At 39.8% G+C, this 18,788-nt stretch overlaps 1 protein-coding gene across 1 annotated transcript in view; it reads left to right on the forward strand.

Moving 5' to 3' along the window:
* The window catches only part of LOC141055759 (atrial natriuretic peptide receptor 1-like), a 152,407-nt gene that overhangs the window by 60,234 nt on the left and 73,385 nt on the right, over nucleotides 1-18,788 (forward strand). The window contains exon 4 of the mRNA XM_073552459.1: nucleotides 597-684. Within this exon, the coding sequence (XP_073408560.1) occupies nucleotides 597-684 (88 nt within the window). The remainder of the gene's footprint in view (nucleotides 1-596; nucleotides 685-18,788) is intronic.

An 18,788-nucleotide genomic window follows, 5' to 3' on the forward strand; every position in this document is an offset into this window, starting at 1 on the left:
CATACGCCAATTTTCTTAAGCGTTTTTGAAGCGTTTGTGCCGGATCAGACGCTTCAGAAACGCTTAAAATAAGCATCCCATTCATTTTAATGCATTTTGGCCTTTTTGTGCCAATTGATGCGTTTTTTTCCGCATAGGAAACGCTTAGTGGCTAGAAACGCAGCATGTTCATTATTTTCCGCTTAAGTCCGCGTTTTTAGCTATTTCCTATGAGTCCAGATGATGCACAGAAAAAATGCATCAAAAACACGCGGTTTTTAAGCAAAAAACGCACAGAAATAAAACACGCGTTTTCTGTGAAGGAGTCCGGTTTTATGTCAGGTCTTAAATGCTAACGTGGGCACATAGCCTTAAATTTACTTTGTGCCTATATTTTTCTCATTTTCTTTCAACAACTTAGACTGTTTAATGCTGATGTATCACACACAAATTGGATTGCAAAATATTTAAACACAGGTTGTAATGTACCAAAAAGCAAAGGGGTGAATACTTTTGCAAGCCCCTATAATGATTAAATGTGAATTAATTATGTGAAATTTCATTATGAAATACTTTCAGCAGTATTTAATGCAAATGACTTGCTCTTCTTTGTCAAGGCATGCTACCAAAACAAGTTGCAGATGATCTAAGACAAGGAAAGTCATCACAAGCTCAGAGTTTTAGCAGTGCAACAGTATTTTTCAGGTGGGATTTTAATAATGAATTCACACGCGAAATAAGACCAAAATGCTACGATGTCAATGCTAAAACATTTCTAATACTCATAACTAAATATAAATTATACTAGTGGTGGTTTATGTGGATATTATGAGAAGCGAGTAACATGGTGTCAGATCTGCAGGCAGCTTAGTATACGGGATATTGATTATCAGAGGTAGAACAAATTGTATAGAAAGTAATGGTGAAGCACAAAATCAAGTTAATATCATATAAAAAAAAGTGCAAAAAAGACAAGTAGATATTAAAATAAATTTTATTTTTTAATTCAATAATTAATAATAAATAGAATAGGAATACAATTGAATCAAACAAAAATAGAAATAATGGTGCATTTTTTTTATAATATATAGTATTAAGCCCCCTAAAAAGGGAAAAATAATATTGCAAAACAAAGCCCAAGTAAAAAACACCTAAATAAAAAACACCACAATAAAAAATATATATATAACTCAAAAAATAAATGCAAAGTGTACCAATAAACACCAATAAATGTGTATAAAAGTGCTGCAGTGCAAAAAAAAAAAAATGATGAGTGCAAAAAAATTGATGTAACAAAAAAGTTTCATTAACCCCCAAGGGTGGTTTGCACGTTCATGACCGGGCCAATTTTTACAATTCTGACCACTGTCCCTTTATGAGATAATAACTCTGAAACGCTTCCATGGATCCCACTGATTCTGACATTGTTTTCTCATGACAAATTGTACTTCATGTTAGTGGTAAAATTTAATTCAAATAACTTGCGTTTATTTGTGAAAAAAACAGAAATTTGGCGAAAATTTTGAAAATGTCGCAATTTTCCAACTTTGAATTTTTATGCCCTTAAATCACAGAGATATGGCACACAAAAAACTTAATAAGTAACATTTCCCACATGTTTACTTTACATCAGCACAATTTTGGAACCAAATTTTTTTTTGTTAGGAAGTTATAAGGGTTAAAAGTTGACCAGCGATTTCTCATTTTTACAACACCATTTTATTATTAGGGACCACATCATATTTGAAGTCACTTTGAGGGGTCTATATGATAGAAAATACCCAAAAGTGACACCATTCTAAAAACTGCACCCCTTAAGGTGCTCAAAACCATATTCAAGAAATTTATTAACCATTCAGGTGCTTCACAGAAATTTCTTGAATGTTTAAAAAAAATGAACATTTAACTTTTTTTTCACAAAAAATTACTTCAGGTCCAATTTGTTTTATTTTACCAAGGGTAACAGGAGAAATTGGACTGCAAAAGTTATTGTGCAATTTGTCCTGAGTACGCTGATACCTGAAATGGGGGGGGACCACTGTTTCGGCGCATGGCAGAGCTCAGAAGGGAAGGAGCGCCGTTTGACTTTTCAATGCAAAACTGGCTGGAATTCAGATCGGACGCCATGTCACGTTTGGAGAGCCCCTGATGTACCTAAACAGTGGAAACCCCCCACAAGTAACCCCATTTTCGAAACTAGACCCCCAAAAGGAACTTATCTAGATATGTGGTGAGAACTTTTAACCCACAATGGCTTTACAGAAGTTTATAATGTACAGCCGTACAATTAAAAAATCATATTTTTTCAACAAAAATGATCTTTTCACCCCCAATTTTTATTTTCCCAAGGGTAACAGGACCCCAAAAGTTATTGTGCAATTTGTCCGGCATACGCTGATACCCCATATGTGGGTGTAAACGACTATTTGGGTGCATGGCAGAGCTCGGAAGGGAAGCAGCGCCATTTGACTTTTTTGGCTGGAATTGGGATTGGACGTCATGCCACGTTTGGAAAGCCCCTGATGTGCCTAAACAGTGGAAACCCCCCACAAATGACACCATTTTGGAAACTAGACCCCCCAAGGAACTTATCTAGATGTGTGGTGAACACATTGAACCCCAAAGGGCTTCACAGAAGTTTATAATGCCCTGGCGTGAAAATAAAAAAATCATATTTTTTCCACAAACATTATCTTTTAGTCCCCAATTTTTTTATTTTCCCAATGGTAACAGGAGAAATTGGACCCCAAAAGTTGTTGTCCAATTTGTCCTGAGTATGCTGATACCCCATATGTGGGAGAAAACTGCTGTATGGGCACACGTCAGGGCTCGGAAGGGAAGTAGTGACGTTTTGGAATGCAGACTTTGATGGAATGGTCTGCGGGTGTCATGTCGCATTTGGAGAGCCTCTGATGTGCCTAAACTGTTGAAACTCCCCACAAGTGACTCCATTTTGGAAACTAGACCCGCCATCGAACTTATCTAGATGTGTGGTGAGCAGTTTGAACCCCCAAGTGCTTCACAGAAGTTTATAATGCCCGGGTGGGAAAATAAAAAAAAATCATATTATTTTCCACAAAAATTATATTTTTGCCCCCAATTTTTTATTTTCTTAAGGGTAACAGGAGAAATTGGACCCCTGAGTAGGCTGATAACCCATATGTGGGGGTAAAACACTGTTTGGGCACATGGCAGAGCTTGGAAGGGAAGGAGCACCATTTGACTTTTCCTGAAAAAAAACATGGCTGGAATTGAGATCAGATGCCATGTTGCGTTTGGAGAGTACCTGATGTGCCCAAACAGAGGAAACCCCCCCAACTCTAACTCCAACCTTAACCCCAACACACCCCTAACCCTAACCTCAGCCCTAACCCTAGCCCTAACCCTAACCCAAGCTCTAACCCTAGCCCTAACCCTAATGGGAAAATGGAAATGAATACATTTTTTAAATTTTATTATTTTTCCCTAACTAAGGGGGTTTGATTTACTATTTATACCAGAAAAAATTTTTTGGCACTCATCTTTTTGCCCCAGTAGCCTAATGGATAAGGCACTGGCTTCCTGACAAAAAGTTGAGTGCCAAAAAATTTTTTCTGGTATCTATTCTGGTGTGGGAACCTTCTTTTGTGCACCAACACAGTTGTGCCACGATATACTTGTAACTGATTTACTATTTATAGCGTGTTTTTATTTTTGGCAGCTGTCGCACGCTAAAAGACGCTTTTTATTGTAAAAAGTTTTCGCATCACCACATTTTGAGAGCTATAATTTTTCCGTATTTTGACCCACTGAGTCATGTGAGGTCTTATTTTTTGCGGGACGAGTTGACGATTTTATTGGTACCATTTTCGGGCATGTGACATTTTTTGATCGCTTTTTATTCTGATTTTTGGCACTCAGAATGAACAAAAACCAGTAATTCAAGAATTTCTTTTGGGGGGTGCGTTTACACCGTTCCGCGTGCGGTAAAATTGATAATGTGGTTTCATTCTTCGGGTCAGTACGATTACAGCGATACCTCATTTGTTTTTTTAACGTTTTGGCGCTTTTATGTAATGAAAACAATTTTATATAAAAAATAATTATTTTTGCATCGCTTTATTCTGCGAGCTATAACTTTTTTATTTTTTCACTGATGATGCTGTGTGGCAGCTCGTTTTTTGCGGGACAAGATGACGTTTTCAGCAGTACCATGGTTATTTATATAGAGCGCCCCGCGGGGCCTGGGGGTACTCGGTACCGGGCCCGTCGACTTCAACGGGAGACGGTGTCATGGCGGCGGTGACCCGGTCTGTGGCCCAGAGGCGTCCAGTAAATGGAATAGGGGAAAGTTGTGTGGTATTTATATGGTAAAAATGAAAATAAAGTTATTAGATGGTGAAATACGTGACGCCACCTGTGGTATTCTAGTCAGAAGTTACCAGCGCTGCGGTGTTGTTCCCCTGAGTCTGTTGGTGTGTCGCAGCTGAGGTGAAAATAGCTCTCCACAGGTAGAGCACTAGTCCCAGGGCAAAGATGTTAAATTAATAGTAAAAATAGCTAAATAGCTGTGAATGTTGGGGTGCAGAGAAATGAGAGAAAGACTCAGAGGTGCTGTTTCTTTACCTTTTACTGGTAATAGGTTGCAGTCAGGAGTACCACATAAAGGTGATGGAATGAGTCCGGTTCGCCTGGAGGCATTCAGGGGAGCCACCTTGCCAGGTGGGGATTTAGGACCTTCCTTTCTGCACTATGTGTGTGGGTCTCCGCTGTATATAACTATGCTGCGAACCTCTATTCGTGATGGTTTCACTAACCTATACGGCTGTCAGCGTAAGCCTATTCCACGGGTACCGTTCTCTTCACTGTCGGCACCGGGCTCCTTATCCACTGACATGCCCTCAGGTGATTAATGTGCACAGGAATTTATAATCCCCTGTACTTTCAGATTTGGCTATCAGGACTTACAGCTCCTGTCAGCCTAGGACTCTGATGTCCCTTTTCTCTTTATTAGCGCTTCACTCAGGGGTCTGCTATATGCAGTATTTTAGTTTCCCTAGAGTCTCTTAGTCTCTGCTCTTGTCCTTTCCCTCGTCACAGATCAGCTCTGCCTGTCTTGAACTGACAGGATCTCCCAGAAAGATCTTTTTACCTCACGTCCTCAGGTTGTAACTGTCCTTTTTCCTCACAGCTCCCAGCTGCTTCGTTTCCATGACAACCCCCTCAGCTGATTTCTAGCTGACTCACCAACCCCCTCTGCTGGCCAGAATTTATAAGGCATCTCCCTTTTCTGACCTGCAGCAGGAAATTGTGATAAATCTATGCTGCCTGGCCTGGGGTCTCTTTCTGCCTCCAAGCATGACTTTACCCATTAGAGGGAGGTAATGTCACTGTGACAACTGGACTCTGGGGTGTCACATATATACGTCTTTTTGATTGCGCGTTATTGCACTTTTTGTTCGGCGGTATGATAATAAAGCATTATTTTTTGCTTTGCTTTTTATTTTTATTTTTAAGGGGTTTGATAAGGGGACTAACTAATGGGACAGTTTTATAGGGCGGGTCATTACGGACGCGGCGATACCAAACGTGTACTTTTATTATTTTTTTTTATTTTAAAAAAATGAATTTATTAGGGAATATTTTTTTTTTACATTTATTTAGCAATTTTTTTATAAATTATTTTTACACTTTTTTTTTTAATTTTATTACATTGTCCCAGGGGGGACATAACTGTCACAGGCAGTGCAGAAGGCTTTCTCGTGCCTGCGCTTTGCAGGCATGAGGAAGCCGTCTCCCTGCAGGCCCCCGAAGATCCCCGCCGCCATTTTGGATCCAGGGACCTGCAGGGAAGGAGGCCCCCGCAGCAGCGCTGCAGATCGCGCTGCTGCGGGGGTCGCAGGGAAGCACTGAGGGAGCCCCCTCCCTGCCAATTCTTCCCTAAACCCCGGTACACTGTGATCGTGTTTGATCGCAGTGTGCCAGGGGTTAATGTGTCGGGGGCTGTCCGTGACCGCCCTTGACACATAGTGCCGGGTGTCAGCTGTGATAATCAGCTGACACCCAGCCGCGATCAGCGGCGCTCACCATGTGAGCGCCGCTGATCGCTATGGCGCACTATCCTGTCCCTGGGAATTAAGTCCCAGGGCACGTGGACGGGATAGTACGTCATATGGCAGAAAGGGGTTAAAAAACACAATAGAATTAATCAGATATACACAATGCAGGTATACAAGAAAGTGCATATGCCACTATAGGGTTAAAGAGTTAGATAAAGTGCCAATCTAGATAAAGTGCAGAGTGGAATCATAAGGCACATAAAAAATGTATCAACCAGGTATATTGGAAAGTGCTATAGAGTTAAATATATATAAGGTACTGGTAGATAAAGTGCAGAGTGGAGTTATAAGTGCATTTTTACCTAAGAAACGTGCTGTAATGATATAGTAGATTGATGTATAGATTTGTTGTGGACCAGTCGGCTATTCCTTGATCAATAGTCTTCCCAGTATGACTGTGCATACAGAAATAAGTGTCAATCATTATGTAGCACTGCCCACTGGACTCCTTTACCCAGAAATAAAAGCAGTCCTATACATTTAATTACATAGGTCCAAAAAAGACATAGGTCCATCAAATTCAATGTTCACCACAAGTTATACATTTTCTATCACTAGATTATAAACTGTATAACCCATAATACCATTTGTTGTGAGAAAAGCATCCAGACTTTTTTTAAATACTGTTATAGTATCTGCCATTACTACCTCTTGTGGTTGGCATTCCACAGTCTGACTGCTCTAACTGTAAAGAACCCTTTCTTATTTATCTGTTAGAATCACCTTTCCTGTACATATAATGAATGCACCCTGCTCCTTTGTAAGGTCTTTACAAGATATATTACTTTACAAGTTATATTTAATCTTTTCCCATGACACCAAATATTATTCACTCAGCTCCTCCTACTCTATAACATGTTGCCCCCAGGGGCCGGCAAACTAGGCATTTGCCTAGGGCCCCCACTCCCCCAGAGGCCCCCAGTCAGAGGTGTGCCGCTAATAATGGCACACATGGCCGCTATGGGGCCCGTGAATCTATGGCGCCCTGTGCCAGTGCCGACTCCACTCCCGCATCACACATTCAACTGTATCAGCATCATAGATGCCGATACAGTTGAAGCCAATAATGGAGGAGAGAGCATCAGGTGACGTTCCCTCTCCCATCATTTCACCTCTGCTTCTGATGCAGCAGGAGCAGTGATGTCATCGCACGGCGCGTTGTGCCAAGCAGTGGAGCTGCAATGTAGACACTCTGCAGAGAATGAAGCAGCAGGGGAACAAGGAGATATGAGTATGCAATTATTTATTTTTAAATCAGTGAATATGTGGTGGCCATAATGCTGGAGAAATATGGGGTGTACAATATACTATTTGAGGCTGCATTATACTATATGGAGGTGCATTATAAGATATTGAGGCTGCAATATATTCTATGGGGGAACAGCATTATACTCTATGGGGGCTGCATTGTACTTTTTGAGTTTGTATTATATTCTTTGAGGCTGAGTTACACTCTTTGGGGGCTACATTTTATTCTATTGGGCTGCATTATAATGTATGGGGCTGCATTATACTTTCTTTGGCTGCATTATATTCAGTGGGGCTTCATTACTCGTATGCGCTAGGAAAGGCCAAAGAGCGCCGATGACTTGGAAGTAAAGTCAGCGCATACGCACTACAGTACTTTGCTCTGTTGTCAGCATGGCAAAGCTAAGTACTCCTGGCAGAAACACAGTTGGGAGGAACTGTGTGGATGATGTAGAATACGTTATCCATATGAAGCAAGCAGTAGGACGATGATTGTGTGGATAGAGAAGGTGCTGAATCAAGACCAGTGACACCATTTGGAGCCGACCGCACTGTATGTTGAAGATAACAAAAGATTTTTTTTCTGCTATGCAGAGGGGATTAGGGACTACACACCTTAATAGAATACTGTAAAAGAGGCATTAAAGGTGGTGGCCATACTTTATATTAGGAAAACCTGGTGAATAGTGACAGGTTTCCTTAAAGGGGTTGTTTCAGATTTTGCACTTTTTTAATGAAATTTCTGCAATTCAATTTTAGATAATACAAATATTCTGATTATCCAGTATTTGTTGACAAACTGGAAGAAGTCTTATTATACAGCTCTGGCAAAAATTAAGAGATTACTGCAAAATTTTCCGTTTGTCTGATTTTTCTCTTTATAGGTATTTTTTGAGTAAAATGTAAATTGCTCTTTTATTCTATAAACTACTGACAACATGTCTTCAAATTTCCAAGCACTAAATTTTGTATTTATTTTCAGAAAATGAGAAATGGTCAATACAACAAAAGAATGCAGTGCTTGCAGACCTCAAATAAGGCAAAGAAAACAAGTTCATAATCATTTAGAAACAACAATACTAACTCAGGAAGAGTTCAGAAATCAATATTTTGTGGAATAACCATGATTTTTAATCACAGCTTTCATGCATCTTGGCATGCTTTCCACCAGTCTTTCACATTGCTTTGGGGTGACTTGTGCCACTCCTGGTACAAAAAATTTATGCAGTTCTTTGTTTGATGGCTTGTGACGATCCATCTTCCTCTTGATTACATTCCAGAGGTTTTCAATGGGGTTCAGGTCGGGAGATTGGGCTGCCCATGACTGGTATTTGATGTGGTGGTCCTTCATCAACACATTGATTGACCTAGCTGCGTGGCATGTCGCATTGTCCTGCTGGAAAAAACAGTCAACAGAGTTGGGTAACATTGCCTGAGCAGACGGAATCAACTGTTTTTCCAGGATAACCTTGCATTCGGCTTGATTCATGCATCCTTCGCAAAGATTAATCTGCCCAATTTCAGTCTTGCTGAAGCATCCCCAGATCATCACCGATCCTCCACCAAATTTCACAGTGGGTGCAAGACACTGTGCCTTGTACACCTCTCCAGGTCTCCGTCTAACCATTAGATGACCAGGTGTTGGGCAAAGCTGAAAATCAGACTCATCAGAGAAGATTACCTTACTCAAGTCCTCTATGGTCCAATCCTTATGGTGTTTGGCAAACTTCAACCTGGCTCTCCTTCGCTTCTCATTGATGAAAAGCTTTTTTTCTAGCTTTACATGACTTGAGCCCTGCCTGTAGGAGCCTGTTACGAACTGTTCTTGCCGTGCACTTCACCCCAGCTGCCATTTGCCATTCCTTTTGTAGGTCACTTGATGTCATCCTGCGGTTGCTGAGTGACATTCGAATAAGATGACTGCCATCAATGGAGTTGTTTTTTCCCTCTGCTGGACTGTAGTTTTGATTTCCCCAATGTCTGCTGCTTGACCTTATTGTAATGAACTGCCGTCTTAAAAATTTTAAGGACGGAGGCAACATGACGCTCAATGTATTCCTCTGCTAGTAAAGCCAGAATTGAGCCTTTCCTTTGCTCACTCAAAACTTTTCTTTTCAACTCCTTTGGCATGGTTAAAAGTTATTTTTTCATTCCTATTACTTTTGGGATATTACTAGCACTTGTTTTGCATCCAGCTTGTCCTATTGCAAGAGAATTGTGAACACCACAGCAGGGTTATTTTTATACTTTCCTTTGTTAAATAAAATTTGGTTCAGGTGATCATCTAATCAGAAGCACATTAAGTAGAATGAAGTGTCCGCTGATTGGAATTCAACTGACACTGGAATCGAATGGCTGTCAGACATGTAGAGAAGCTGATTTTTATAAAACTATAAAACTGTGCAGTAGTCTCTTATAATTTTTTTTCTGTATATATATATATATATATATATATATATGTATATACTTTTTATTTAACTGTTTACCTCCGGACCATTTTCCGTTTTTCACTCCCCTTCTTCCCAGAGCCATAACTTTCTTATTTTTCAACCAATTTGGCCACTACAGGGCTTGTTTTTTGCAAGAGGAGTTGTACTTTTGAATTACACCATTGATTTTATCACATAATGAATTGGAAAAAAAACAGAAAAAATTCCAAGTGTGGTAAAATTGCCAAAAAAGTGCAATTCCACAATGAGAGTGAGCTGGGGGGGTAAATGAGGCCAGTGGGGGAGATGAGAGTGAGCGGGGGGAGGGAGATGAGCCCACGGGGAATGAGAATGAGCCCAGCAGAGATGAGAATGAGCCCAGCAGGGGAGATGAGCCCATTATTCTCTATGGGGCATTATATGGGGCCCATTCTATATGTATGGAGCGTTATATGGGGCCCATTATCCTGTATGGGGCATTATATGGGGCCCATTATCCTGTATGGAGCATTAAATGGGGCCCATTACTCTGTATGGAGCATTATATGGGACCCATTATCCTGTTTGGAGCATTATATGGGGCCCATTATCCTGTATGGAGCATTATATGGGGCCCATTATCCTGTTTGGAGCATTATATGGTTTCCATTATTCTGTGTGGAGCATTATATGAGGCCCATTAATTGTGGTACATGTTAAAGGGGCCCACTAAGACACTTTCGCCCGGGGCCCACAAAAACCTGGAGCCGGCCCTGGTTATGCCACTTACAAATGGATTCATTATTTTTATATCTTGATAGATCAAGCGTTTCTGAACTTTGGCAATACAATATATGTGTATTTATTTTTAATTGTTTTATTTTGAATGGGACAAAAGTGGGTGATTTGAACTTTGATATTTTTTATTTTTTTTTTACATTTTTAAAAACTTTTTTTCTACTTTATACTTGCTTCCATAGTTTCCTTAGGAGACTTTAAGCTGTGATCTTCGGGCCTGCTTTGTGTAGTAGAATTGATCATCTGCTATGAGCGCCAGCAGTGGGACGGCCCTTATAGCAGATCGGCAATGACAACAATGGAAGTCTCCTGCAGACCCCGGGTTGTCATGTCAACCCATTGGCACCCCACAGTCATGTGACAAGGGTGCCGATGGGTGGAGCTGCTGAATTGCTTCTGGTGCGATTGCATGCAAGTGCAGGAATGCAGTGACTCAGGGATTGCAGAACAAGGCTGTATAACAAGGTTATTTAATTGGCTAGCAAAGAAAAAGGTGGCAATGGTCTTCTCACAGGGAGCTAATAACATTAACCAATGGATAGTAACAAGGGGAGTAAACAAAGCGTTAACACAGAGTCTGATATGTAAATGGCACTTATCATGGTCTTCTCTGGTCCTCATTTGAATACAATCTGATGGGAGTTGTAGTCAGGGCCAGCATTAGGGGCAGGCAGCCTAGGCAGCTGTAGGGCCCCCAGCTAGAGTCACATCTTGCAGCTGCTATGGGGCATGTGAGGCAGGAGGGCCCGCCTGCCCTCAGTGCCGACTCCCCCTGCTGCCGCATTGAACTATACTGGCGTCATAGACGCCAGTAGAGTTCAAAGCAATGATGGAGGAGAGAGCGTAAGCTGACGCTCCCTCTCCCATCATTCCCCGCTCTGCCTCTGACACTGTGGGTGTGCGATGATGTCACCGTACACTCACTGTGTACCAGGCAGAGCAGCCACTGAGACAGGAGTCGGGAGCAGCGCGGGCATGAGGAAAGGTGAGGATAGTGTTTTATTTTTTAATGTAATAGTGAGTACTGGACTGTTGGGCCATTCTCAGGGGCTAGGCTGTGCTATATACCATGTGGTGCTGTACTATATACCATGTGGGGCTGTGCTATATACCATGTGGTGCTGTACTATATACCATGTGGGGCTGTGCTATATACCATGGTGCTGTGCTATATACCATGTGGTGCTGTGCTATATACCATGTGGGCCATTCTATATACCATGTGGTGCTGTGCTGTATACCATGTGGTGCTGTGCTGTATACCATGTGGGCTGTGCTGTAGACCATGGTGCTGAGCTGTATACCATATGGGACTGTGCTGTATACCATGTGGGGCTGTGCTGTATACCATGTAGTGCTGTGCTATATACCATGGTGCTGTGCTATATACCATGGTGCTGTGCTATATACCATGTGGTGCTGTGCTATATGCCATGTAGTGCTGTGCTATATACCATGTGAGCTGTTCTATATACCATGTGGTGCTGTGCTGTATACCATGTGGTGCTGTGCTGTATACCATGTGGGCTGTGCTGTAGACCATTGTGCTGAGCTGTATACCATATGGGGCTGTGCTGTATACCATGTGGGGCTGTGCTATATACCATGTGATGCTGTGCTGTATACCATGTGGGCTGTGCTATATACCATGGTGCTGTGTTGTATACCATGTGGGGCTGTGCTATGTACCATGTGGTGCTGTGCTGTATACCATGCGGTGCTATGCTATATACCATGTGGGCTGTGCTGGTAAAAAAAGAAAATTTTTTCAGCTCACCCCAAAGAAGACAGCTATAAGTCCGATCGGTGCACGGAATGTGGAAACAGGATCCCTCTGCAGCAAAGCGTAATATGGAAAAAAATTCCAGCATCCAGATCAGTAATTAGATTAAAAAATTTTTTATTCCTTTATTCCAAAATTTAAAAAAATCATAAGATTCTCCATCATGATAAGAGACGCATCAGGACGTGTAGTTGGACGCGTTTCGGACAAAAAAACAGTCCTTATTCTAAGACAACACATAATACATCTGAACACATGCTTATAAAGGGAAACAAAGTAAGTCAAGGAACAATCAAGACTAAACATAGCCAGCTGATTAATAGGAGGTAGTAAGTCAAAATCACACTTACAAAACACTCAAAATCTCATTCCTAATATTCATACCCGTTGGAACTCTGCTTTGTAACAATAACATCCATTTTGCCTCTCGGCGTAATAATAAATCATTTAAATTTCCACCTACCCTTTTTGTCTGCACCTTCTCTATGGCATTAACCCTAAAGTTGCTAAGATCTCCTTTATGTATATGCAAAAAATGTCGAGAAGCAGCAGACAAACTGCGTGTAGTAGTGTGACCTACGTCATAAACGTGCTCGGAAATACGACGTCTCAAGGTGCGTGAAGTATTTCCCACATACTGAATATTACAATCCACGCATGTTATGACATAGATCACACCAGTAGAACCACAGTTCAAAAAGGTTTTTATTTTAAATTCCTTTCCATTAACAGAAGATACTATTTTTTCTGTGTTCCACATAAACCTACATAGCCCACAGTTTTTCTGAGCACATTTAAAAGATCCACAAGTGGGTAACCAATTAGTTATACTTGCTGAACTGTCTGAAAAATATTTGTTAGCATGTCTATTGACACTAGTATGATCACTTGGAGATACCTTATTAGCAATAGTTTTATTCCTCCTTGAAACAAATCTGATCCCATCCTTCAGTATATTCTTTAATGTATCATCAACATACAAAATAGGGAGGAATTTTTTAATAATATGAACAATCCTGTAGTAGTCAGTACTAAAATTAGTTGAAAAAACAATAGGTGACCGACCCTCCACAGAATTTGGTGTTTTTCTGCTTTCCTTCTGCAAATAATCCTCTCTACTTTTTTCATCCGTTCTATGCTTAGCTTTCTGAATGTCTACCTTAGTATAACCCCTCTTTATAAAACGTTTACCAATGATCTCACATTGTTTATCGTATAGATTAGGCGTGGTACATGTTCTTTTTGCTCTTACAAACTCCCCTGTAGGTATATTGGCTATAACATGCCGTGGATGGCAGCTAGATGCGTGTAACAGTGAATTACCTGCCGTAGATTTTCTAAAAATATCACAATCAATCTTTTTTTCTTCCAAATTTGCCGACAAAAGAATATCCAAAAACGAAATAATCCTGGCATCAAATTGATATGTGAAACGTATATTGCATGGATTATTGTTAATATAGAACATGAAATTCTCAATATTAGATACATCACCATCCCACACAATTATAACATCATCAATAAATCTCAGAAAAAGAAAAATATCAGAAGAAAAAGGATTTTTTTCAGAAAAAATGTACTCCTCCTCCCACCAGGCCATAAAAATATTAGCAAGAGACGGTGAAAACTTGGAACCCATGGAACAGCCTTGCACCTGTAAATAAAGATCATCCAAAAAAGAAAAAAAATTGTTTTTTAACAAAAAATAAGTCACTTCAATCAAATACATCTGTAAATCTTCTGAAAAATTACTGTATTTCTGTAAATAAGTAGTAAGAGCCAAAATAGCCAAATCGTGTGGGATGGAAGTGTACAAACTTTGTACATCACAAGTGAGCCAACAAAAGGAACTTCGCCATTCCACCTGAGAAAAAATACTAAGAACATGCTTGGAATCCCGCACATAGCTAGGTGAAATAGTGGCTAGAGGTTTTAATCTTGCATCCAACCATTCTGACAAATTTTCATTAAGAGATCCTATGCCCGATATGATAGGACGAAACAAAGGTGGAAAAACCTCCTTATGAACTTTTGGAAGTGCATGTAACAAAGGAACTCTGGGATATAAAGGACAGAAAAATTCACATTGTTTTTGATTAATAATTCCCAAACTAAAACCCCTATGTAACAATTCCTGTAATTCCATTCTGATGTTATCTGTAGGGTTATAATTAATTCCCTTGTATACCTCACTACTAAAAAGCATAGCCCTCACCTCTCTTTCATACAGCCCAGTATCTAATATGGTCACAGATCCCCCCTTGTCAGAATTTCTTACCACGATATTGACATTAGCAGATAACAAATCAAGTGCCTGTTTCTCAGTACGAGAAATGTTAGAACGACCATTCTGATTAGCATTATAGATTTTCATAAGTTCATCCTCAACAAGAAATTGGAAATCATCCATAACTTGTAATTTTGACTGCTCAGGATAATATCTAGGATTAGGGACTCTAGAGGAAAAATTAACATCAGTTAAATACATTAACTTAGAACCAGATTCAGACAAGTCCCTCAAATTCTTTAGGGTAACTTGCTCCTGGAAAGAAATAGGCATAAATTCCTCAGGAACTTTATCAACATATTCATCATTGATATTGGAAGTTTTTTCACGTTCCACATCTTCTGCAAAAAAATGTCTCCTAAGAGTCAATCTTCTCATAAAGTGATTAACATCAAGCATAGTGTTGAATAAGTCCATTTTCGCTGTAGGCACAAAATTAAGACCCCTTTCAAGGATATTAATTTGATCATTCGATAAAATCGATGCAGAAAGGTTCAGGACTGTAAAATTATCAGTTGTATCTAAGCATGCTTGTTCCGCGCTGATCTCCTGAATTCTCTTATGATGGGAGTGTTTCCTCCCTGATCTCCTCTGACGTTTCTTTTTCCTGAACAGTTTTTTGAAAAACCACTGCTTTGTGAAATCAGCTGCCCCACATCCCGTGCACACATGGAACTGTTAGATGGTAAATTCTCAGTATCAGAAGTGTCAGTATTAACATCCGTATTATCCATATCCGTTGAGGAAAAGCTTACCCTATTATCTCTGCGTTTGAGAATGGAAGGGTGAATGTTATTACGTTTTCTTCTATAATCATGCCAGTCATAAATATGATTATTCTGGTAATCAGTTTTATCTCTTCTGAATTTCTTTTCCTTTATCACTGTAATAGAGTCCTCCATTTTACTCAGATTGTCATTAATTTTATCTCTAGCCATTATAAAAGAAGAAGAATCTTTATATTTCACCAAATCACCTTCAATCATTTTAATAGATTCCTCCAAAGTTAACATCTTGGCTTCCTCTCTCTTCACAATCAAATTCATCAGCTTAGTAGAACAGTCACTAAGAATATTGTCCCATTCTTTTACAAATTCAGGGTCATATTCCATAGTAGGGCACTTCTTAATGCGCAAACCTCTTGGAATCATATTGCTGCTTATATAAGCCTGTAAGGTTTTGTGGTCCCACCACACCCTGAGTCGTGATGACATAAGTTTTTCAAGTTCCCACATAAGTGGTTTCAAATCCTTTCCATCCTCAGGTGTAAAGGCATGGCTAGTAGAAAAAATGTTGGCAGCCTTGTCTAGTCGTTGCCGACTGTTCACATTGAAAAAATCATCACTGATAATGTCATCAGAAATATTGGTAGCTATCTCCAAATTCATATTTATGAATAATAATGGATATGTCAAAATCAAATTAAGGGGAGCACGAAAAATAGGGAATCCAAACAGTAAGGTAAAAAAAGAAAATTTTTTCAGCTCACCCCAAAGAAGACAGCTATAAGTCCGATCGGTGCACGGAATGTGGAAACAGGATCCCTCTGCAGCAAAGCGTAATATGGAAAAAAATTCCAGCATCCAGATCAGTAATTAGATTAAAAATTTTTTTATTCCTTTATTCCAAAATTTAAAAAAATCATAAGATTCTCCATCATGATAAGAGACGCATCAGGACGTGTAGTTGGACGCGTTTCGGACAAAAAAACAGTCCTTATTCTAAGACAACACATAATACATCTGAACACATGCTTATAGCCAATATACCTACAGGGGAGTTTGTAAGAGCAAAAAGAACATGTACCACGCCTAATCTATACGATAAACAATGTGAGATCATTGGTAAACGTTTTATAAAGAGGGGTTATACTAAGGTAGACATTCAGAAAGCTAAACATAGAACGGATGAAAAAAGTAGAGAGGATTATTTGCAGAAGGAAAGCAGAAAAACACCAAATTCTGTGGAGGGTCGGTCACCTATTGTTTTTTCAACTAATTTTAGTACTGACTACTACAGGATTGTTCATATTATTAAAAAATTCCTCCCTATTTTGTATGTTGATGATACATTAAAGAATATACTGAAGGATGGGATCAGATTTGTTTCAAGGAGGAATAAAACTATTGCTAATAAGGTATCTCCAAGTGATCATACTAGTGCCAATAGACATGCTAACAAATATTTTTCAGACAGTTCAGCAAGTATAACTAATTGGTTACCCACTTGTGGATCTTTTAAATGTGCTCAGAAAAACTGTGGGCTATGTAGGTTTATGTGGAACACAGAAAAAATAGTATCTTCTGTTAATGGAAAGGAATTTAAAATAAAAACCTTTTTGAACTGTGGTTCTACTGGTGTGATCTATGTCATAACATGCGTGGATTGTAATATTCAGTATGTGGGAAATACTTCACGCACCTTGAGACGTCGTATTTCCGAGCACGTTTATGACGTAGGTCACACTACTACACGCAGTTTGTCTGCTGCTTCTCGACATTTTTTGCATATACATAAAGGAGATCTTAGCAACTTTAGGGTTAATGCCATAGAGAAGGTGCAGACAAAAAGGGTAGGTGGAAATTTAAATGATTTATTATTACGCCGAGAGGCAAAATGGATGTTATTGTTACAAAGCAGAGTTCCAACGGGTATGAATATTAGGAGTGAGATTTTGAGTGTTTTGTAAGTGTGATTTTGACTTACTACCTCCTATTAATCAGCTGGCTATGTTTAGTCTTGATTGTTCCTTGACTTACTTTGTTTCCCTTTATAAGCATGTGTTCAGATGTATTATGTGTTGTCTTAGAATAAGGACTGTTTTTTTGTCCGAAACGCGTCCAACTACACGTCCTGATGCGTCTCTTATCATGATGGAGAATCTTATGATTTTTTTAAATTTTGGAATAAAGGAATAAAAAATTTTTTAATCTAATTACTGATCTGGATGCTGGAATTTTTTTCCATATTACGCATGTGGGCTGTGCTGTATACCATGTGGTACTGTGCTATATACCATGTGGGGCTGTGCTATATACCATGCGGGCTGTGCTATATACCATGTGGGCAGTGCTATATACCATGTGGGCTGTGCTATATACCATGGTGTTGTGCTATATACCATGTGGTGCTGTGCTATATACCATGTGGGGCTGTGTTATATACCATGTGGGGCTGTGCTATATACCATGCGGGCTGTGCTATATACCATGTGGGCAGTGCTATATACCATGTGGGCTGTGCTATATACCATGGTGTTGTGCTATATACCATGTGGTGCTGTGCTATATACCATGTGGGGCTGTGTTATATACTATGTGTCCTTTGTTATATAATTATGCGGCTTTGTTATATACTATGTGGCTGTGTTATATACCATGGGGGTACATTATATTCTGTGGGGAAGGCTGTGTTATATAATATGGGGGGCTACATTACATTCTATGGAGATGTGGGCTATATTCTATTCTATTTGTGGCTACATTATATTCTATGGGGGGCTGTATTATATTTATTATATTCTATGGGGGGTGATTGCATCATACTCTATGAGGGGGCTACATTATACTATGAGGAGGCTACATTGTATTCTATGGGGGGTAGATTATATTGTATGGGGGCTTCATTATACCTTATGAGGGGGCTACATTATATTCTATTGGGGCTGCATTATATTCTATGAGGAGGGCTACAATGTATTATATGGAGGGGCTGCATTATATTCTATGGGGGCTGTATTATACTCTATGAGGGGGCTGCCATATAGTCTATGGAGGGGCCACATTATATTCTATGGGGGGATTACATTATTTTCTGTGGGGTGGCTGCATTATACTATAAGAGGGGGCTGCATTATATTCTATGGGGGGTTACATTATATTGTATGATGGATCTGCATTATACTCTGTGGGGCGGCTGTATTATGCTCTATGGGGTGGCTGCATTATACTATATGTAGGCTGCATTATACTGTATCAAGGACTATGGGGAATACCTTATACTATGTGAAGAACTATGGGGTGCATTATACTATGGGAAGGGAATTGTACTACATGGATGACTGACGATGTATTATTCTATATGGAGCACTACTTCTGTGTGATGTGCAATATGTTAGCATTTGGGGCCCCATTTTAATCTTTGCCTAGGGCCCCACTTTGCCTAAAACCTGCCCTGGATGTAGTACT

This window comes from Dendrobates tinctorius, unplaced genomic scaffold, assembly GCF_039654945.1.
Source record: "Dendrobates tinctorius isolate UK_male_01 unplaced genomic scaffold, ASM3965494v1 ptg000191l, whole genome shotgun sequence".
In the NCBI taxonomy this organism is placed as follows: Eukaryota; Metazoa; Chordata; class Amphibia; order Anura; family Dendrobatidae; genus Dendrobates; species Dendrobates tinctorius.